Genomic DNA, 15256 nt, shown 5'->3' with positions numbered 1-15256 from the left:
GCACAAAGTTTATGTTAATTATAGCACTATCAGTTTTGAAAGTAGTCAGCAAAGAATTTCTGAATGTGAACAGTGAATAAAGCATCATATAGATAACACTATCAAAGGATTACACGATGAAACTATCGCAAGGACGAATATGGGACAAGAGATACCCCCCTCCCTCCAGTAGAATGAAAACTTCATATAAAACGCATAATCTTCCAGTATTGGAAATAAATGACTGAGCAAAGAAGCCTATTCCGAAACCGTTACCCATTCCTCCCAATGGAAAACTTCTATGAGTGTCTGTGATGACTGTCAATTAGGATAAAAAAACAAAACAAAAAAACGCAGATATTTCGCCTATTCATTGGCGGATATTATTGAATATCGTAATTCAATAGAAAAAGCATACCTCCTGAAACTTCTGTTTCGGCGTTGGCTGAGCCCATTTTCTTCAGCCCTGATCATCATGTAAAATTCGATGATACAAGGGCCATTTCTAATGACAGAGGTAATACTCAATGGGCGAGAAAAGCTATTGAAATAAAAAAAAAAAATATATGTTTGCAAATATTTCAAAAAATAGGGATACGGGAAACTTAAATAATGATCCAATTTATATCATTCTTCTGAAAAATGAACCAGTTGTTAACGAGGGTATTAAGATTTTACAAAATCACATAGGGACGAGATTAAACACAAGGCCAAAGAGAGTTGCGTCAGTGATAGCAAGCAATAGGATTATTTCACAATAGAATAATTAATTTATTTCACTTTATAAAATTTTATCAAGTTGCTTTGGTGCTTTCATCGAAGTTACTGTATTACTAACAGTAAAGTGGTTTGTTGCGACAATAGTAGTTTAATATTAGTGGTGGTTTTTATGTGTCTAGTTTATTTTAGTTTTTTTTAATCTTTGTTTCTTTTACGCAGAAGACGCCTCCTTTTTATACAGGCGAAATACCCGTGTCTTTTTTCTTCATTGAGTTTTTTCTCTTTGATTCTAGATCCTGTTGGTAATTTTTTTCTCTGACACTGGCTTGATCTTACACAGTTACTAATTTTCTACAGTGCTTGAATTTACCTTCAATTCGTAGAAGAAGGCAAGTAAATATCACAAAGCTTACCTCATCAGAGAAGTATTTTTCGATAATGCTGGCAGCTTTCTCGTAAACCTCAGTGTTCTCATGCTGTTGAAGGCTCTCGATTTTATCCAAACCTCCACACTCCTCAATCATCAATGCAACACGGCTTAGTTCATTGATCTTTCTACCCGTCTACAAAATAAACTAATTTTATTTGGGTTTAACTTTGTTTCACAGCAGATACAAGAACATATAAGCAATCCTAATTTCAGCACATATCTACCTTTTCTCATTTTAATGCCGCATCAAGTGAAGCAATTCAATTTGCAATGAACCCTACTGAATGATTATCAAACAAAGTGACACCTTTACTAAGGCGTATGCCAAAATAGCTTAGGCCCTGACACTCGACACACGACAGTTGGTTCTGTCTAAATTCTGTGTTTTCTTTTTTTTTTACAACTGTTATAAGCAGCAGTGACCGTTCAGCAGCTCTAACACTCTCAAATTTCTATAAGCACTTTCTTACAAAGACAAAAAAAAGATAAAAAAAGGAAAGAAAACAAGAAGAAAAATGTGAGAAACAAATCTCATGATTTAGAGACTTTGATGCACACTTTAAAATAGGAAATACTTGATCATTAGGGATCCAAAGTGTGTAAAGGTAACTTTGAAAAAATATTTTGGATCTCCCGAAGGTAAGCATTTCATGTGCTATCACTTTTGAAGTTCCCGGTGTTTATTTACCATGCTGCTTCTGATTCTTCTGCGTTATGAGTTGTGTTGAGAAATCTTTACAATCAATATTAGAGTTCCATTTTAAGGGATCTCTATTATATGGACCATTAGCGTCACCAAAAAAGTTACTTAGGGAGGGGAGAGGGGTAAGTGTTACCAAAACCTTTATCTTTACCACGAGTTTAAGTGGGAATATTTCTCACTTAAATCTGTTAACACATTTTTTAAATCTTTTGTTGTCTGTGGGATGTGCGTGTGACACCCCAGTTCTCTCTTAAAGGCACCAAACATATAGACTACAATTAGATTGCTCAAACCGTAGAATTTCTGACAACAACTTTGATATTATGTTAAATATTTTACTCTTGAAATTACTGTAAAACCCTAACAACGGCCATAAATTTGCATGCTTCTTCAGAACGATTTTTTTTTTCGACAGAAAAAAAAACCTTGAAATTACTGTAAAACCTAAGAACGGCCATAACTTTCATGCATCTTCAGAACGTATTTTTTTTTTATAGTATATATGTAAAGAAAGAAAGAAAAATATTAGCAACAAATACTGAAGGTACTATTAAGACGAGACAAGATTTTGAGGTTGATAGAAAATGTTATTTTTCTAAATTTAAAAAAGAAGAAAAAAATAGCTAGAGACGTATTCTATCGCGAAATAATTCCTACCTCTTCACCGCCATAATTTTGAAATTTGTCTTTTTCTGACTAACTGAAGAATTTCATCTGCATAATCATGTTTCTTTTAACGAGAGTTTTAAAATGAGAACTATTTTCCAAGATATTCCCAATCGGCACTCAACAACGTCATCCCCATTTAGAACATGTTTTCTGCATTAGATTCATTGACCTTTCCGAGTCATTTAATGCTAGTAAATAATTGCACAGAGAACGAAACTTTGTCTCTTTCCAACTCTTAAAGTTCCTCCACATCCTCGTATTTATTTTTCTTTCTTTGTTGCTATACATAGCTTCGAAGAATCCAAGTGAGTAACTGCTTGAAAACGTCAATAACCATTTCTCTTGGTTCAAATCTTTTCCCTGACAAAATTGGAAATTAAGAGAAAATATTCCTTTTCCAAGGACTTGAAGCTAGGAGTTGGTTAAAAATAGATTCTGTTTACAAAAGCCTCAGACAATATAAAAGATAATATGCAAGGGAGACTAATTGAATACTATATCAACTTTGTATGAAGAAATGGAAAAATAAGTCATTTTTTGAAGGGCTTTCGAGTACATACAGGGCTGCCCCAGGTTTGGCGGCACGAAAATAGGGACTTTTTGGAGCCGAAAAAGGGACTTTTAGGGACCTAGAGTCGTTACTACCAAATCTATAATACAGATGAACCATATGCCCTTTGATAGCTAGGATCAGAGGCCAGGGATGCTAAAAAAAATAGATCACACGGAATTTCATCACATCCCACAATGGTTATAGAGCAGATTTGTCCTTCCACAACACCTTTCAATCTTTCTTTCCATTTTTAATTTCGATTCTGTATTTTTATTTCAGATATATACGTAAAAAATATAAAAGTTAAAAAAACTGACACTGGATGAAACACATTTCTCACTTTTCTGACTGTTTCAAATAACTAGTCATGAGCAGCTGCTTCTTCTTCTGGATTCTGTCTGCGTGCTTTCAAGATCTGAGATTTTTTTTTTTTTTTTTGTTCATCGCGGAGTACTAGTGATCCATCTAGCATTGCCTGAGCAAGGTGGATTTCTACCATATTGTTCTTCTGAATTCCTTTCTTCAGTCGATTCCTTGCTTCTTGAAGCATCTGATCAGTTGCTTTTTCCTTAGTCCTGAATGCTTCCTTTTTCTCTTTCAATGTCTCCTACAGAGTCTTTATCATTTCTTTGTTCGACGACATTTCAGCAACTAGCTGCTGCTTTTGCTGTTCTTCTTTTTTCAACTTGTGCTGTTCTTCTTCGCCATTTTCTCACAACTCTTTCTCCCGTTCCAGATTGTTTTGATAGCTCTTCTGCGCTGACTTGGCAAGTTTATCAAATCTTCAGTAACACAAACCTTTCAAGCACTCCCACCAACTCGACGTAACCCTTCAGCAACAAAAAGCTTGAAATTCAATGTGCGCTCATTCATGGATGCTCTCTGCTCAATGAGGATCCTCCCAGACAGTGAAAAACCGCGTTCAACACTGGCCGAACCATGAGAAATAATCAACGTATTCTTCACCACGACAGCCAAATTTGGATACTTCCCATCTTCAATGAGCCTATTCCAACGTTCATCTATCCTTGCCAGCACAGATGGGAACTCACTCATCTGAACTAGCTTAAACTCGTCTAGCAGCAAATCAGTTTTTACTGGGATCGGCAGTTTTCGGGCGACATACAAACAATCCTGAATAGAATTTGACTTCGAAAACTGGTTTGGGTGCAAGAAAGACAAGCTTTTCAGGAACAACAAAGATTCTCTGTTCAAAGCTTGCTTTAAAATGTACTTTGCAGCCGACATGTAGTGCTTCTATACACTCAGCATAAACACACGTCTGACAGGTCTGGACTTCGTCACTTAGAGATGCAGCAACTTCCAACAACAGAGGAACCATATTTTTGTCGTCTTCAAACAGTCTTGGCCTCAAGTCTTCTAACAATTTCTGAGCTGCTTCGGCTTTCAATATACGCTTAGCAAGCGTCCAAACAAGAAGCTCCCGTTCCATAAAAATTTCATGTACCAACGGTTCTTCGCGCTGGAACTTCAAAGTAAACCGAGTTAAAAGATTAGAACTATGAACAATGAACTGAAACTCTTTTTTCAAAGTGAACTACTTCAGGAGTTTTGTAATCTATTTATATGCTTTCATCCTCATCAAACTAGTATTTTTCTCGGAATGAAGACGGTTAAATACTCGACAATAGCTGGCCACTGCTCAATCATCCTAGCAGCAGCAGGAACAATCGATAGCCATCGGGCTGGTCCATGTTTGACAAAGTTCAACCTGTGAACGCCAGTTTTCTGCTAGATTTTTGAATAGTCTTCCAGCCACGCAGGCCACCCACGAAAAAAGTAATGCACCTTCAGAATGAGATCAGAGCAAGTCTCCCCAACATCTTCTAGGCCTTTGCGAAGGGCGTTGTGTACAATGTGGATTCTACAGGTGCCAATGTATAAAAGTCCGACACCCTTTGTTACCTTACGTTTCTCACTGTCCATCAGTCAGAACAGTCTTTTATTCACATTCGGGCCGTTACTACTCAAAGTAAGCAGCTTAGAGAGGGACAAACTGCTACCATCAATTGCGTTCGGAATTTCCGATTTTAGGTCCTCTGCATTGGCATGACCAAAGAAAAGTCTTCAGATGCCTCTCTACCATCTGATTCATCTTTTCAGACTAGGAACAGTTCTAATCTGCAACTCCTTTTTGTTTTCGCTGTTGGTAGTTTTATCAAATTCTATCACATAATAACTATTACCAATTTCCTCCAATGTAATCTTCTCAAAATGTTGTCCAAGCACTTCTTTCAACAGGTATGTAAACTTTGTTTGCCTGATGGAGAAATTATTAAGAACTGGGTCCTTGAACATTTTCTTGAAGATTTCTGCTATTCCTTCTGCCGAATTACCGGAGTAGTCAGATTCAATCATCTTTAGAGCCCAAGTAATTTCAGCTATCACTGTTTGCTCATTTACTGAGTAAGTGCAGTTCCCAGTTTGATTACCTTCCAGGGCGCAGCTGGAGGCTGAAGTCAAGAGAAGTTGATTGGTTTTCAGCTTGGTCTAGCCATTCTTCTTATGTTCTCCAGTCCGAGAGTGCTGCCGTAGAGAGTAACAACCTTCATGACAAGCAAGTGATGAATTACAAATGACATAGTAGAACAAGAGTACATCTCCTGGGACTGCCCTGCACCACTCTTTCATTTGGTGCCCTGTTTCATCTTTCCCCTCAAGCCAAATTCTTAAATATGTGATTTTCCCATTTAAATTCAGATATAAGCAGTTATTGTTAAGTCTGAAAAAAGAAGAGAAGTTAAGAGTAGTTATTCCAAGAGGTTTTTACCCCTCAACTCCCTAAAATCCAAGGCTGGCACACGTATTTGGCAAAACACTGACAAAATGATTAACTGTCCTTAAAGCTAGGATAAAAAAACGTATCAAGCATAATACTGACAAAATAATCAGCCCCTTAGAATTCAAGGCTAGCTAGGCCCACGTACCTAGCATAACACTGACAAAAATAATTAAATTTCCTGAAAGCTAGGATAAAAAAAATTATCCTAAGATGACTCCAGAGGCAAAGGGAGTCAGTCCTTTTCGCAACCTTATAGTCTCTTTTGGTCAGACAGTAATGCTAAAGCTGTGAAACAGGACTATGGTTACAAGAACACATGTTGAAAATGACTTACATGAAACCAAAACTGAAATGCCTTACCTTGCATAGTGGCTTCCATTACTTAGAGATAATGTATTCTACTAATATGGAAGAATTTTGATCAAGAAAAAAATCTTAAAAAAAATAATAATAAATAAAAAAATCTGTTTGTACGTCTTGTCAGATTACACCTAAAGCAACAATTTAGAACAAGGCAAGTGCATAAAATTTTTGTCGAAAACTTGATAAAATGCCTAATCTACATTGAAAGCATTAAAAACATAGCCTTTCTTTTGTAGCACCCAAATTTGTAAAAAACTGCTATCAGAGGAAAAAAAGAAAATTGGAGACAGATTGGCTCTGATTCGCTACAATGCTCCGAATCAGCCAGAAAAAAAAATATTAAAATTAATTACTGTTCCTGATAAAACCTGGGTATGTTATTATTCTGAAACAGAGGTAAAATTTTCGCAGTGAAGAAAAATGACAAGCGAAACCTACGAAAGCTTGTCAAACTCGCAGCCTTGTGTAAGTTAAGTTGGCATTTTTTTTTTCGACGGATTGACGGTCACGAGCCTAGTCCAAAAGCGCAAACTATTACAGAAAAAACCTGCATAGGTGTCCTTACAGTGTCTGGGGTGTAGCACGAAGAAAAACACACGAGTTTAAACGACCATAAAGCTGGAATTAAAATAGCCATAGCAACACCCCAATCCTTCTTCAATCTCCTTATTCACCAGACCTAGCTCTGTTTGGTACTTTTCAAAGAAGGTAAAAAGAGTACGTAAAAGCCAGTGTTGCCAAGAGGTGGATGACTTTTAGTACAATACGACAGAACATCTACGGGTAAGTTTCAAAATGGTTTCCAGGGACGTATCTAAGAGCGTCAGAAACAAAGGAGACAGTTTATATATTCATGGAGAGTCTATTTTGAAGGAGATTAAGCGTAAATAATCGTATCTAATGAATATACGGTATTTACTTTTTTCCCACAGTATTAATACTTACTCATAGAAGTGACACATATAACACGATAAAAGTGTTATATATACGAGAACCTAGAAACACTTTTATCGCCGCAAAAGGCTTCTTCTGCCCCAACTGGTTGGCCAATGAACAAATTTCAGCCACCTATCATCCTTCATCCTAAAAGTCACCCAACCTTCTTTATCCTTCCTTCATTATATCCCTAGACATTCGGATGAAAGAGCATTTTTCATAGAGCTTATATTTGATAAACAGTACTTGAAATTTTGATATGTAGTACATAAAACTATCCTCAGACAGTTCCTATGGAAAACATTTAACATATCCCCCTTAACTTTGAGGCGCTTAAAAACCTCAAGAATTACTAAAATTTGTTTTTCACGAGTACATTTAGTGTGTGATTTTGCTTCAATAAATGGCAATTTAGAAGGGGCTCTGGCATCCATGGGCGTCTCAAACATTTCAAATGGTAGCTCAATATAAGGTAAGAGATTTGGATTCTACCCGAAAATTTAAGTATTTTTTTTGGTGAAACAGAATATACACTCTTTTTCATGTTTGATACGGGTTGGAGATACAGGGATACATTAAGAATTATGTTTTAATTTTGCTCCCAATCCTCACGAACATCTACTGGCAAAAAATCCCAATACAGCACCGGAGTTAGGATAAATTAGTAACCACTTAAATATATTTTTGGTTCGATGAATATTTGAAATCACATATACATGGATCAAAACATAATAGGTTATCAAAAACAGATACATGAAGTAGCATAAAATTTTATTGCTTCCCATTCAGTCGCCCCTTAGAACCTGCTAGTTCCTTAGCAACTTTTTAGTTAGTAAGGAATTTACGTTACCTTACCCAACCCAACTTTCTTTCTTGTTCTTTATAAGGTGCATCTTCAAGGAAAAAACAGTTCAATTTAGCTACTAAATAACGTTAAAAGAAAAATTCAGACCTTCTTTAGATATACATAGACATTGGACAAGAAAAAGCTACAGATAGCCTCTCTTCAGTATGCCCTCATACATAGTAGCATAGATGCTTTTGAAAGGGTATGGGGTTCAACCTATTGGTAGTAATATTATTCTACTATACTAAAAGTAGGTTGTCAGTGAGCCCTTTTACCGTGACAATTGAGCTCCCAAAGCAATATATCAGAGGTAACCCTGGTCCCCTCCCGCTCATGCCATCACTATCACAAGTTAAAAATCATCTGAATTAGCGAGGAAAATAATTACCTTCAAAATATTTTCGAGACAGTCGAGGAGGACTTGCAATATTTTGCCATCATTAACAGAGAGAAGATCACAAATCGGCTTAATAGCACCAGCCTGGCAGAGTGTGATGACTTGCTCCACCGTACCTCCCATCGTCAAATTAGTTACAGCCCATGAAGCTTCTTTCTGACACTTAAAGTCACCCTTTTCAAGCACCTAAATACAAATATCAATTAGACCACAAATCTTTCAACACTTGTAAAAATACTGTCACTCATATATCGCCTTTACCACATAAGACATCTCTGTTAATACTACATAAGAAAAATATAACACATAAAGTATATATATATATATATATATATATATATATATATATATATATATATATATATATATATATATATATATATAAAAGACCTAAAAGGGGCTCAATGCCCCTCCCTATGAAAAAACACCCCTACGCATGACACTGGGTAACAATGAGGGATTTATTTTCCCCAGGAGGCGAGTAATACTCTGCAACAAATTTGACAGGGACATTGGGGTTTTCATCCAATGCGGATCTTGTTTTGTTTTATTGTTCGAGCTTCCGAAAAAAAATGAAACATCGGCAAAATTCATCAGGGCTGATTAGCAACAGGACTTTGTCCTTTGCAAATCGAGCATCAGTAGTCTATCCGTTCATTTGAGATGGGCAAAATATATGTAGAGATTGATACAACAAAAGTCAGCTACTGATTTTTTTTATGATAAAAAATATATAAGAACAAATGTAATACACAGAAGTTAGACATACCATTTTCTAAAGGTTTACTGCTTTGATGAATTATGAATAATAGACTATACAAGTATATAATGAAACCCATTTAGTCCCAAAAATGTAACACGATATATCATTACACTAAACATCCCTTTTTGGGAATCGACACCAAGAGTCAATAGCTTTACTGCTTTAATGTGGAGACAAAAGAAGGTAACAACCTCAACGAAGGATTAAAAATCCATTTACTCAAGGGAAAGAGATTTACTTAAACAAAAGAAATTTAAAAGAGAACTTGCATAAGACAAAAAGCTTTCAGGAAAAGAGATTAGCTTCGATAAAAAATAAAACACATAAATGGAAGACTGAGAATATAAAAAAGAAAAGAGAAGAATATTGTCATGATCCTTCCAAAGAGGAAGGTTTAGAGATTAGTTTAGAAAAGTCTAGGGAAGTCAAGATTAGTCTACAAAAGCCCCCAAGAAAATTTGAACCTAAAAAGGAACTTCAATTCGGACTTTGGATCCCCTCCCCAAAGACCATACCAATAGTAACAATCACAGTAATGTGTAGACAGCAATAATTTAGTAGTTCATTTTTTCAGGGGTAGCATAGTAAAAATCACTGCACATATATGATGAATGGTTTTGTAGATATATCTTGTGTGATCTGATAAGCAATAGTTCTTGTTCGTTTTCAGTTTCAACTTCGGTCTTTACATCCCTAAGAAATATTCTTTTTATAAGAAATAATTCTAATTATCCTAAGAAATAATTAATTAATATCAAAAGAGAAATCTTTTCGTTATTTAAAAAGGCAATATTGGATACTTGTGAATTAAACGAAGTACACTCAAGAATGACGCTTAGGTTAGATGTCAGTAAACTGATTTCATAGCCACAAAGACAAGTGATGGGCGATAGAATGCATTGGACTTGTATAATTTGGGCTATATATTTGCACACTAGGGGCGGAGGAGGTTAGGTTAGAGGTGCTATCCAAATACTTTACCTCCCCCTTCCCCTAATGTGCAAATATATAGTTCAAATTATAATATATTATTATACTAGCTGTTGGGGTGGCGCTTCGCGCCACCCCAACGCCCTTTCTTTTCTTACTTTCTCTATCAGCAGCAAGTTTTTTGGCATAAACTCTTTGAGCAGCTTCCTCGGCTGTTGCCATTGTAGGTTCTTCAGTCATTTTACAATTAAACATTTTTCCGTGAACAAATGTCTTAAATACCGTTAATGACGTCACCGTCAAAGCAAAAATGACGACAACTAATTTCATGACGTCAGTCGACACAGAAACATGACGTCACCTGATCCACAGACAGACAGACAGACAACTTATTTTTATATATATAGATTACTACAGGTTATATGAAGGTTAAGTTTCATTAGGATTAACCTAACTTTACTTCTTGGGTGTGCTTTGTTTAATTAAGTAACCAATTTTACCTATACGGAGCCAGGTATAAATTAGCTTGACGTATTAATCGTAAAACTTAATAATTTCAACTTTAGTTTGGCACACAAAATTGAAAACTTATTTATAATTTTAGTGGATTTGAATTTTGCATGATTTTCCATTAACTAACAAAACCAAGTTAGTTAAAGTAACCCTTTTCAGCCTTTCATCTCATTTATATCTGTTCACATTAAGTATCAGGTTTTGAACAAGAATCTAACAAGGGACAAACATTTCTTATTAAGAACGAAGAGTACTCACACTAATCAGGGGTTCCAAGCATCCAGAGGTGAGGACAGCTTGGATTTGACCGTGATTTCCAGCTGTAATGTTACTGATGGTCCAAGCGGCTTCTTTCACAACATTTACTTTTGAATGCTTCAACAAACGGGCCAAAACCTGCAAAGCTCCTTGGGATACAACAGCATCTGTCTAAAAATTGTAAATACCCATTAATTATTTTGATTTTTCTTAATAATAGTAAAATAATACAAACAAAAGATGCAAGGTGAACAACTTCAGCACAGTAAGAATACACCCTTCTTTTCCACCTTTGGTCGAGCAAGATTGAATAATACAACAGATACACATAAATCTCAAGGCACATCGTAACAGCGCAAGGGATTGATGATCCACAGAAATTCTTGGCCTAAGAATGTACTTTTGTGTGCAGTTTCATACTCTTACCCATGAAAAAGATTCATACACCCCCCCCCAACTTTGGTTACATTCAATTATGTTAATAAATGATTCGTTTACAGCTTTGGTCAAGCAGCAAGGAACAGCAGAGGTTTTCACTACATGGTTTGCTTACCATCTATATTTTAACCCACAAATAAAAACAAGAGTCTAATGACCTTCTTCTGAGCCAACACCTGGCAGAAACGTAATATAATAGTTTGTGTAAGTGTAATTCAATAAAGAGCGAAGTCCCCCATGCAATGTGCCACCAAATTTGGTAATTTTTGTTGTAACTTCTTCCTTCCCCGGTAAAAAATTCAATATCACATAAAGAACCCACATCCCTGAAACGACTTCATATAACAACAACAGCAACCTGGAAACCATTAGCAAACTTTAAGCTCACTTCGCGAAAGTCATGAGCCCAACAAAGTCAAAAACTCTGATTGCCTATTTTGATCCAGGGACAAGGTATCTGTTTGCTACTGAAATGATTTACAGACAACGTAGGCGGCTGAATGATCGCGACTTTAACTACTCGTCAAAAAGGGTTACACAAGCTTACGCTAGGTTAACCCGTTAAATCCATTTGGGAACAATGTTAAACAAATTAATGACTTGAAAAGAATCCTATCTGAAAAGAATAAAAGACAAATGTGTCTGCATTAAATAAGCTTTCTATTAAAAATACACCCTTAAAGCTGATATATCTCACTAATCTTGTTGACAAGTGCTATTAATTAAGCCAGAAAAAAGTCAGCACTTCTTTACTGTATCACACTGCTCAGCATAAGCAAGAAAAATAGACGAGAAACGGGGGGAACTGATGCAACAAAAGGTTCGGATGCGGAAAGAGAGACATTCTCTTCAGACCCTTATCAGGCATGAAAACGAGAAACTCAGAATTTTTTTTTAATTCATCCTTCTAATTGGGCGTAATTAGGCGTAAAATATCCATATCATATAAGCCTTGAACCAGGGAAATTACCTTAATGATATCAACTACAATAGATCAAACCAAAATACAACAAATAACCTTTTTTTAATTTAAGATTAATCGTAACAATATTTAGATTCCTGGCAGCGCTGAATGTGGTAGCAACCTTTGGTTGGCTTTGTCGATTAAAGTAATGAGAAACCAATTAACACTTTGGTTTAGTTTTTCTTTTACTAATGACTAACTCAGCATTTATCAACCCTCGAAACAAAAAACTGATGAAACAGAATAAATTTTTTTTACAGGAAAAATAATGATACACTTTCCTTAAAGGGCAGTCAGAAAATATAACGTTTTTGCATAAAACTGACATTATCTATTTCCTGGCACGCAAGCTAAAACTTTGTAACTCCGGTTCAAACAAAAAATGTAATTTACAATTTATTCCCGATTTATATAGCTATAGTAACAATCGAACTGCAGAAACTAATTTATTAGCTACGAATGCAAATAAGAAATTGGTAATATCTACTTTGCACAAGTATCTAATCCACCTTCCAGTTTTTGCACGTGCTGAAAATTTCTTTCAAAGATCACTCCAAATGCTTCTTGGTCTGCTATGTAATCAGAAGCGGGAAAAAAAGTATCACTTAATTCCAGTTAAAACAAAGTGCGACAGGCCAACCTTTCAGTTAAAACATTGAAACCAAAGGGATGCAGAGGAGCATTAGGAGCAAAATATGTCTCCAATAATACATATATATACATATATATATATATATATATATATATATATATATATATATATATATATATATATATATATATATATATATATATATATATATATATATATATATATATATATATATATACTCATTGAGCAGAGGAGCTGTTACAGGGATCAAAGTTCCAATTTGCTTTTCCAATCATGAAAGCTGAAAAGCCTTGCGTAATTCCGTTTTAAACAGCGTATAACCTGCCTGCCTTTCTACAAAAAAATCGGCTGTAGGAGACGCTATAGACCCATTACAAGGCTTCAGCAATACAGATTCAAAATCCTTGCGTGATTCTATTTTAAGCAAGGTGCGACATGTCTCATTTTGAGCTAAGGAATCGGTGATCGTAGAGGCGGGGATGGTTGGGCTGCTGCAGGGATCTCGAACCGACTTTCCATCTGACTCGATCTAGAGATGGTGGTACCGGAGGGGCAATGAGTGTACTCTATGCCTCCGGTTATGTTGATTGAAAATATCAGCATAACTAAGGTTAAAAGAAGGGACCACAAACCTATCTCTAAACTGAACAGTTGACGGTAGACTGGGCGGTGTTGAAGGGGTCACTCGCCCACGTTTGTATTGCATCAGAATCCGGTTCAGTTACGGATCTAAATGCCAACATTTCTGCTAAAAAAGTTAGAGTGGGAATAGTACGAGAAATATTGGAGAGGGTTCACACTATTCCTCCAAGATGTAGATTGAAAATGATTGAAAAGAAATTCGATTTAAACAAAGTGCAAACGGTCACCCTTTGTGCTAGAGCCGGCAGAAGAAGAGTGAGCTTCCAATGAGGCGCAACATACCTACTCTTTTTTTTGTAAAACAGTTGGAAAAGAAAAGGAATATATCGGAGTTGTGACGGGCATACTTTGCGCCTCAAGCTCGTTTCTTTTCAGAATCTTTATCAATTTGGGAAGCAGATATGATACCAGTACTTAGGGTATTAAAAGACAAGCTCTTCCCAAATCAAAAACAGATATGGCTTAAAATAGTAGATAGCAGCACTTTCGGATTCACTCTCTATTTTTTTTTATTTCTAGACTTTTCTATTCTGATAAACGGTGGCTTCAACTGCTCAAAACTGTGACCCGTGAGTCAACGTTGCCCATATTCCCTCTATATTTATGTATGTTCACTCATCATGTTTGCAGAGGTAGCTGAAATTTCGTAAGGTATAAACCAAGGCCCAAAGTAAAAAAAAAAAAAAAAAAAAAAAAAAAAAAAAAAAAAACAGCCCATAATAACCATAAATTATAAAAAGAGTTAAAATAAATTGTTATTTCTAGCTGGTTCAGGAATGGTAACCATAATCTAAATTAGTCTGAATAGCAAAATGTTATTGTGAAAACAAATTTGAAAAGATTTCGAAAAAAAAAAAACAAAAAAAAACAAACAAAAAAACATCAGATCGAAATAAAAAGTACGCCATTAAAATTGCCATGATTGGTCTATAGGAAAATTACAGTCCCCTGGCTTGAACAACAAGGAACACCACTTTTTTCCACGGGTATTACTCATGTATCCTCTTTTTTTGTTTTTCCCACTGCTAGCAGGGCACTGAAAAATTACAGAGTTATTTAAGGGCTCATTTTGAGTAAAATCTATTAAAACGAGCTCAGCTACCAAGCGAAGGAGAGATGAAGATCTAAAATATAGCTCCGAATCAAGGACATTTCTCAAATATTAGTGTTTTTTTTTATGTCTTCTCTACTCTTCGGCAAGCGTTATCCAATAGATTTTTAATTTTTTCTTTAAAAAATGTAAAACTCGAAAAGCATAGGCAGAAAATAGAAAAGTAATGACAACCAAAAGATGGTGTCATTTAAAAATTCATTGGAAAAACAATAGGTTTATCAGGGTATGCGTCGATTGATAGTGACAATTTAATATTTATATCTTAAAAATGCTAAAGTGTAAAAAAAAATCTATCAGCAATCCCCCCCCCCGCCATATTGAGCTCATTTATCAGTTGAAAAGCATATTCTGTTCCAACAGTCAAAAGTCAAAAACTGATTTTATTTTTAAAGGGAATAAAGGACAATAAAAACTAAGGAAAAGAGACTAAAAATCCATGTTATCCTACTAATTAGACAATGCCAAAAAGGTGTCGCAAAACAATGGACTTACATAGAGGGGAAAAAGGAATAAATTTGCCTATAGGGAAATAAGCCACGAAAGTATATGCATAATTATAAAGCGATCTTGAGCGGGTAAATGTTAGCATCCTTGACTGATCTGAATTTATAAAAGAAAGTA

The 15256-nt window shown here is 35.5% G+C and overlaps 1 protein-coding gene across 3 annotated transcripts in view; it reads right to left on the bottom strand.

The window, feature by feature from the left end:
- Positions 1-15256, bottom strand: part of LOC136039780 (importin subunit alpha-5-like) — an 85271-nt gene that overhangs the window by 663 nt on the left and 69352 nt on the right. For all 3 annotated transcript variants that reach the window (XM_065723697.1, XM_065723706.1, XM_065723715.1), the window contains 3 exons: positions 10865-11035; positions 8392-8586; positions 1113-1262 (listed from right to left, as the gene is read on the bottom strand). In XM_065723697.1, coding sequence (XP_065579769.1) covers positions 1113-1262; positions 8392-8586; positions 10865-11035 — 516 coding nt within the window. The remainder of the gene's footprint in view (positions 1-1112; positions 1263-8391; positions 8587-10864; positions 11036-15256) is intronic.

Source organism: Artemia franciscana, chromosome 2, assembly GCF_032884065.1.
Source record: "Artemia franciscana chromosome 2, ASM3288406v1, whole genome shotgun sequence".
In the NCBI taxonomy this organism is placed as follows: Eukaryota; Metazoa; Arthropoda; class Branchiopoda; order Anostraca; family Artemiidae; genus Artemia; species Artemia franciscana.
This window is presented reverse-complemented; position numbering and strand designations above follow the sequence as displayed.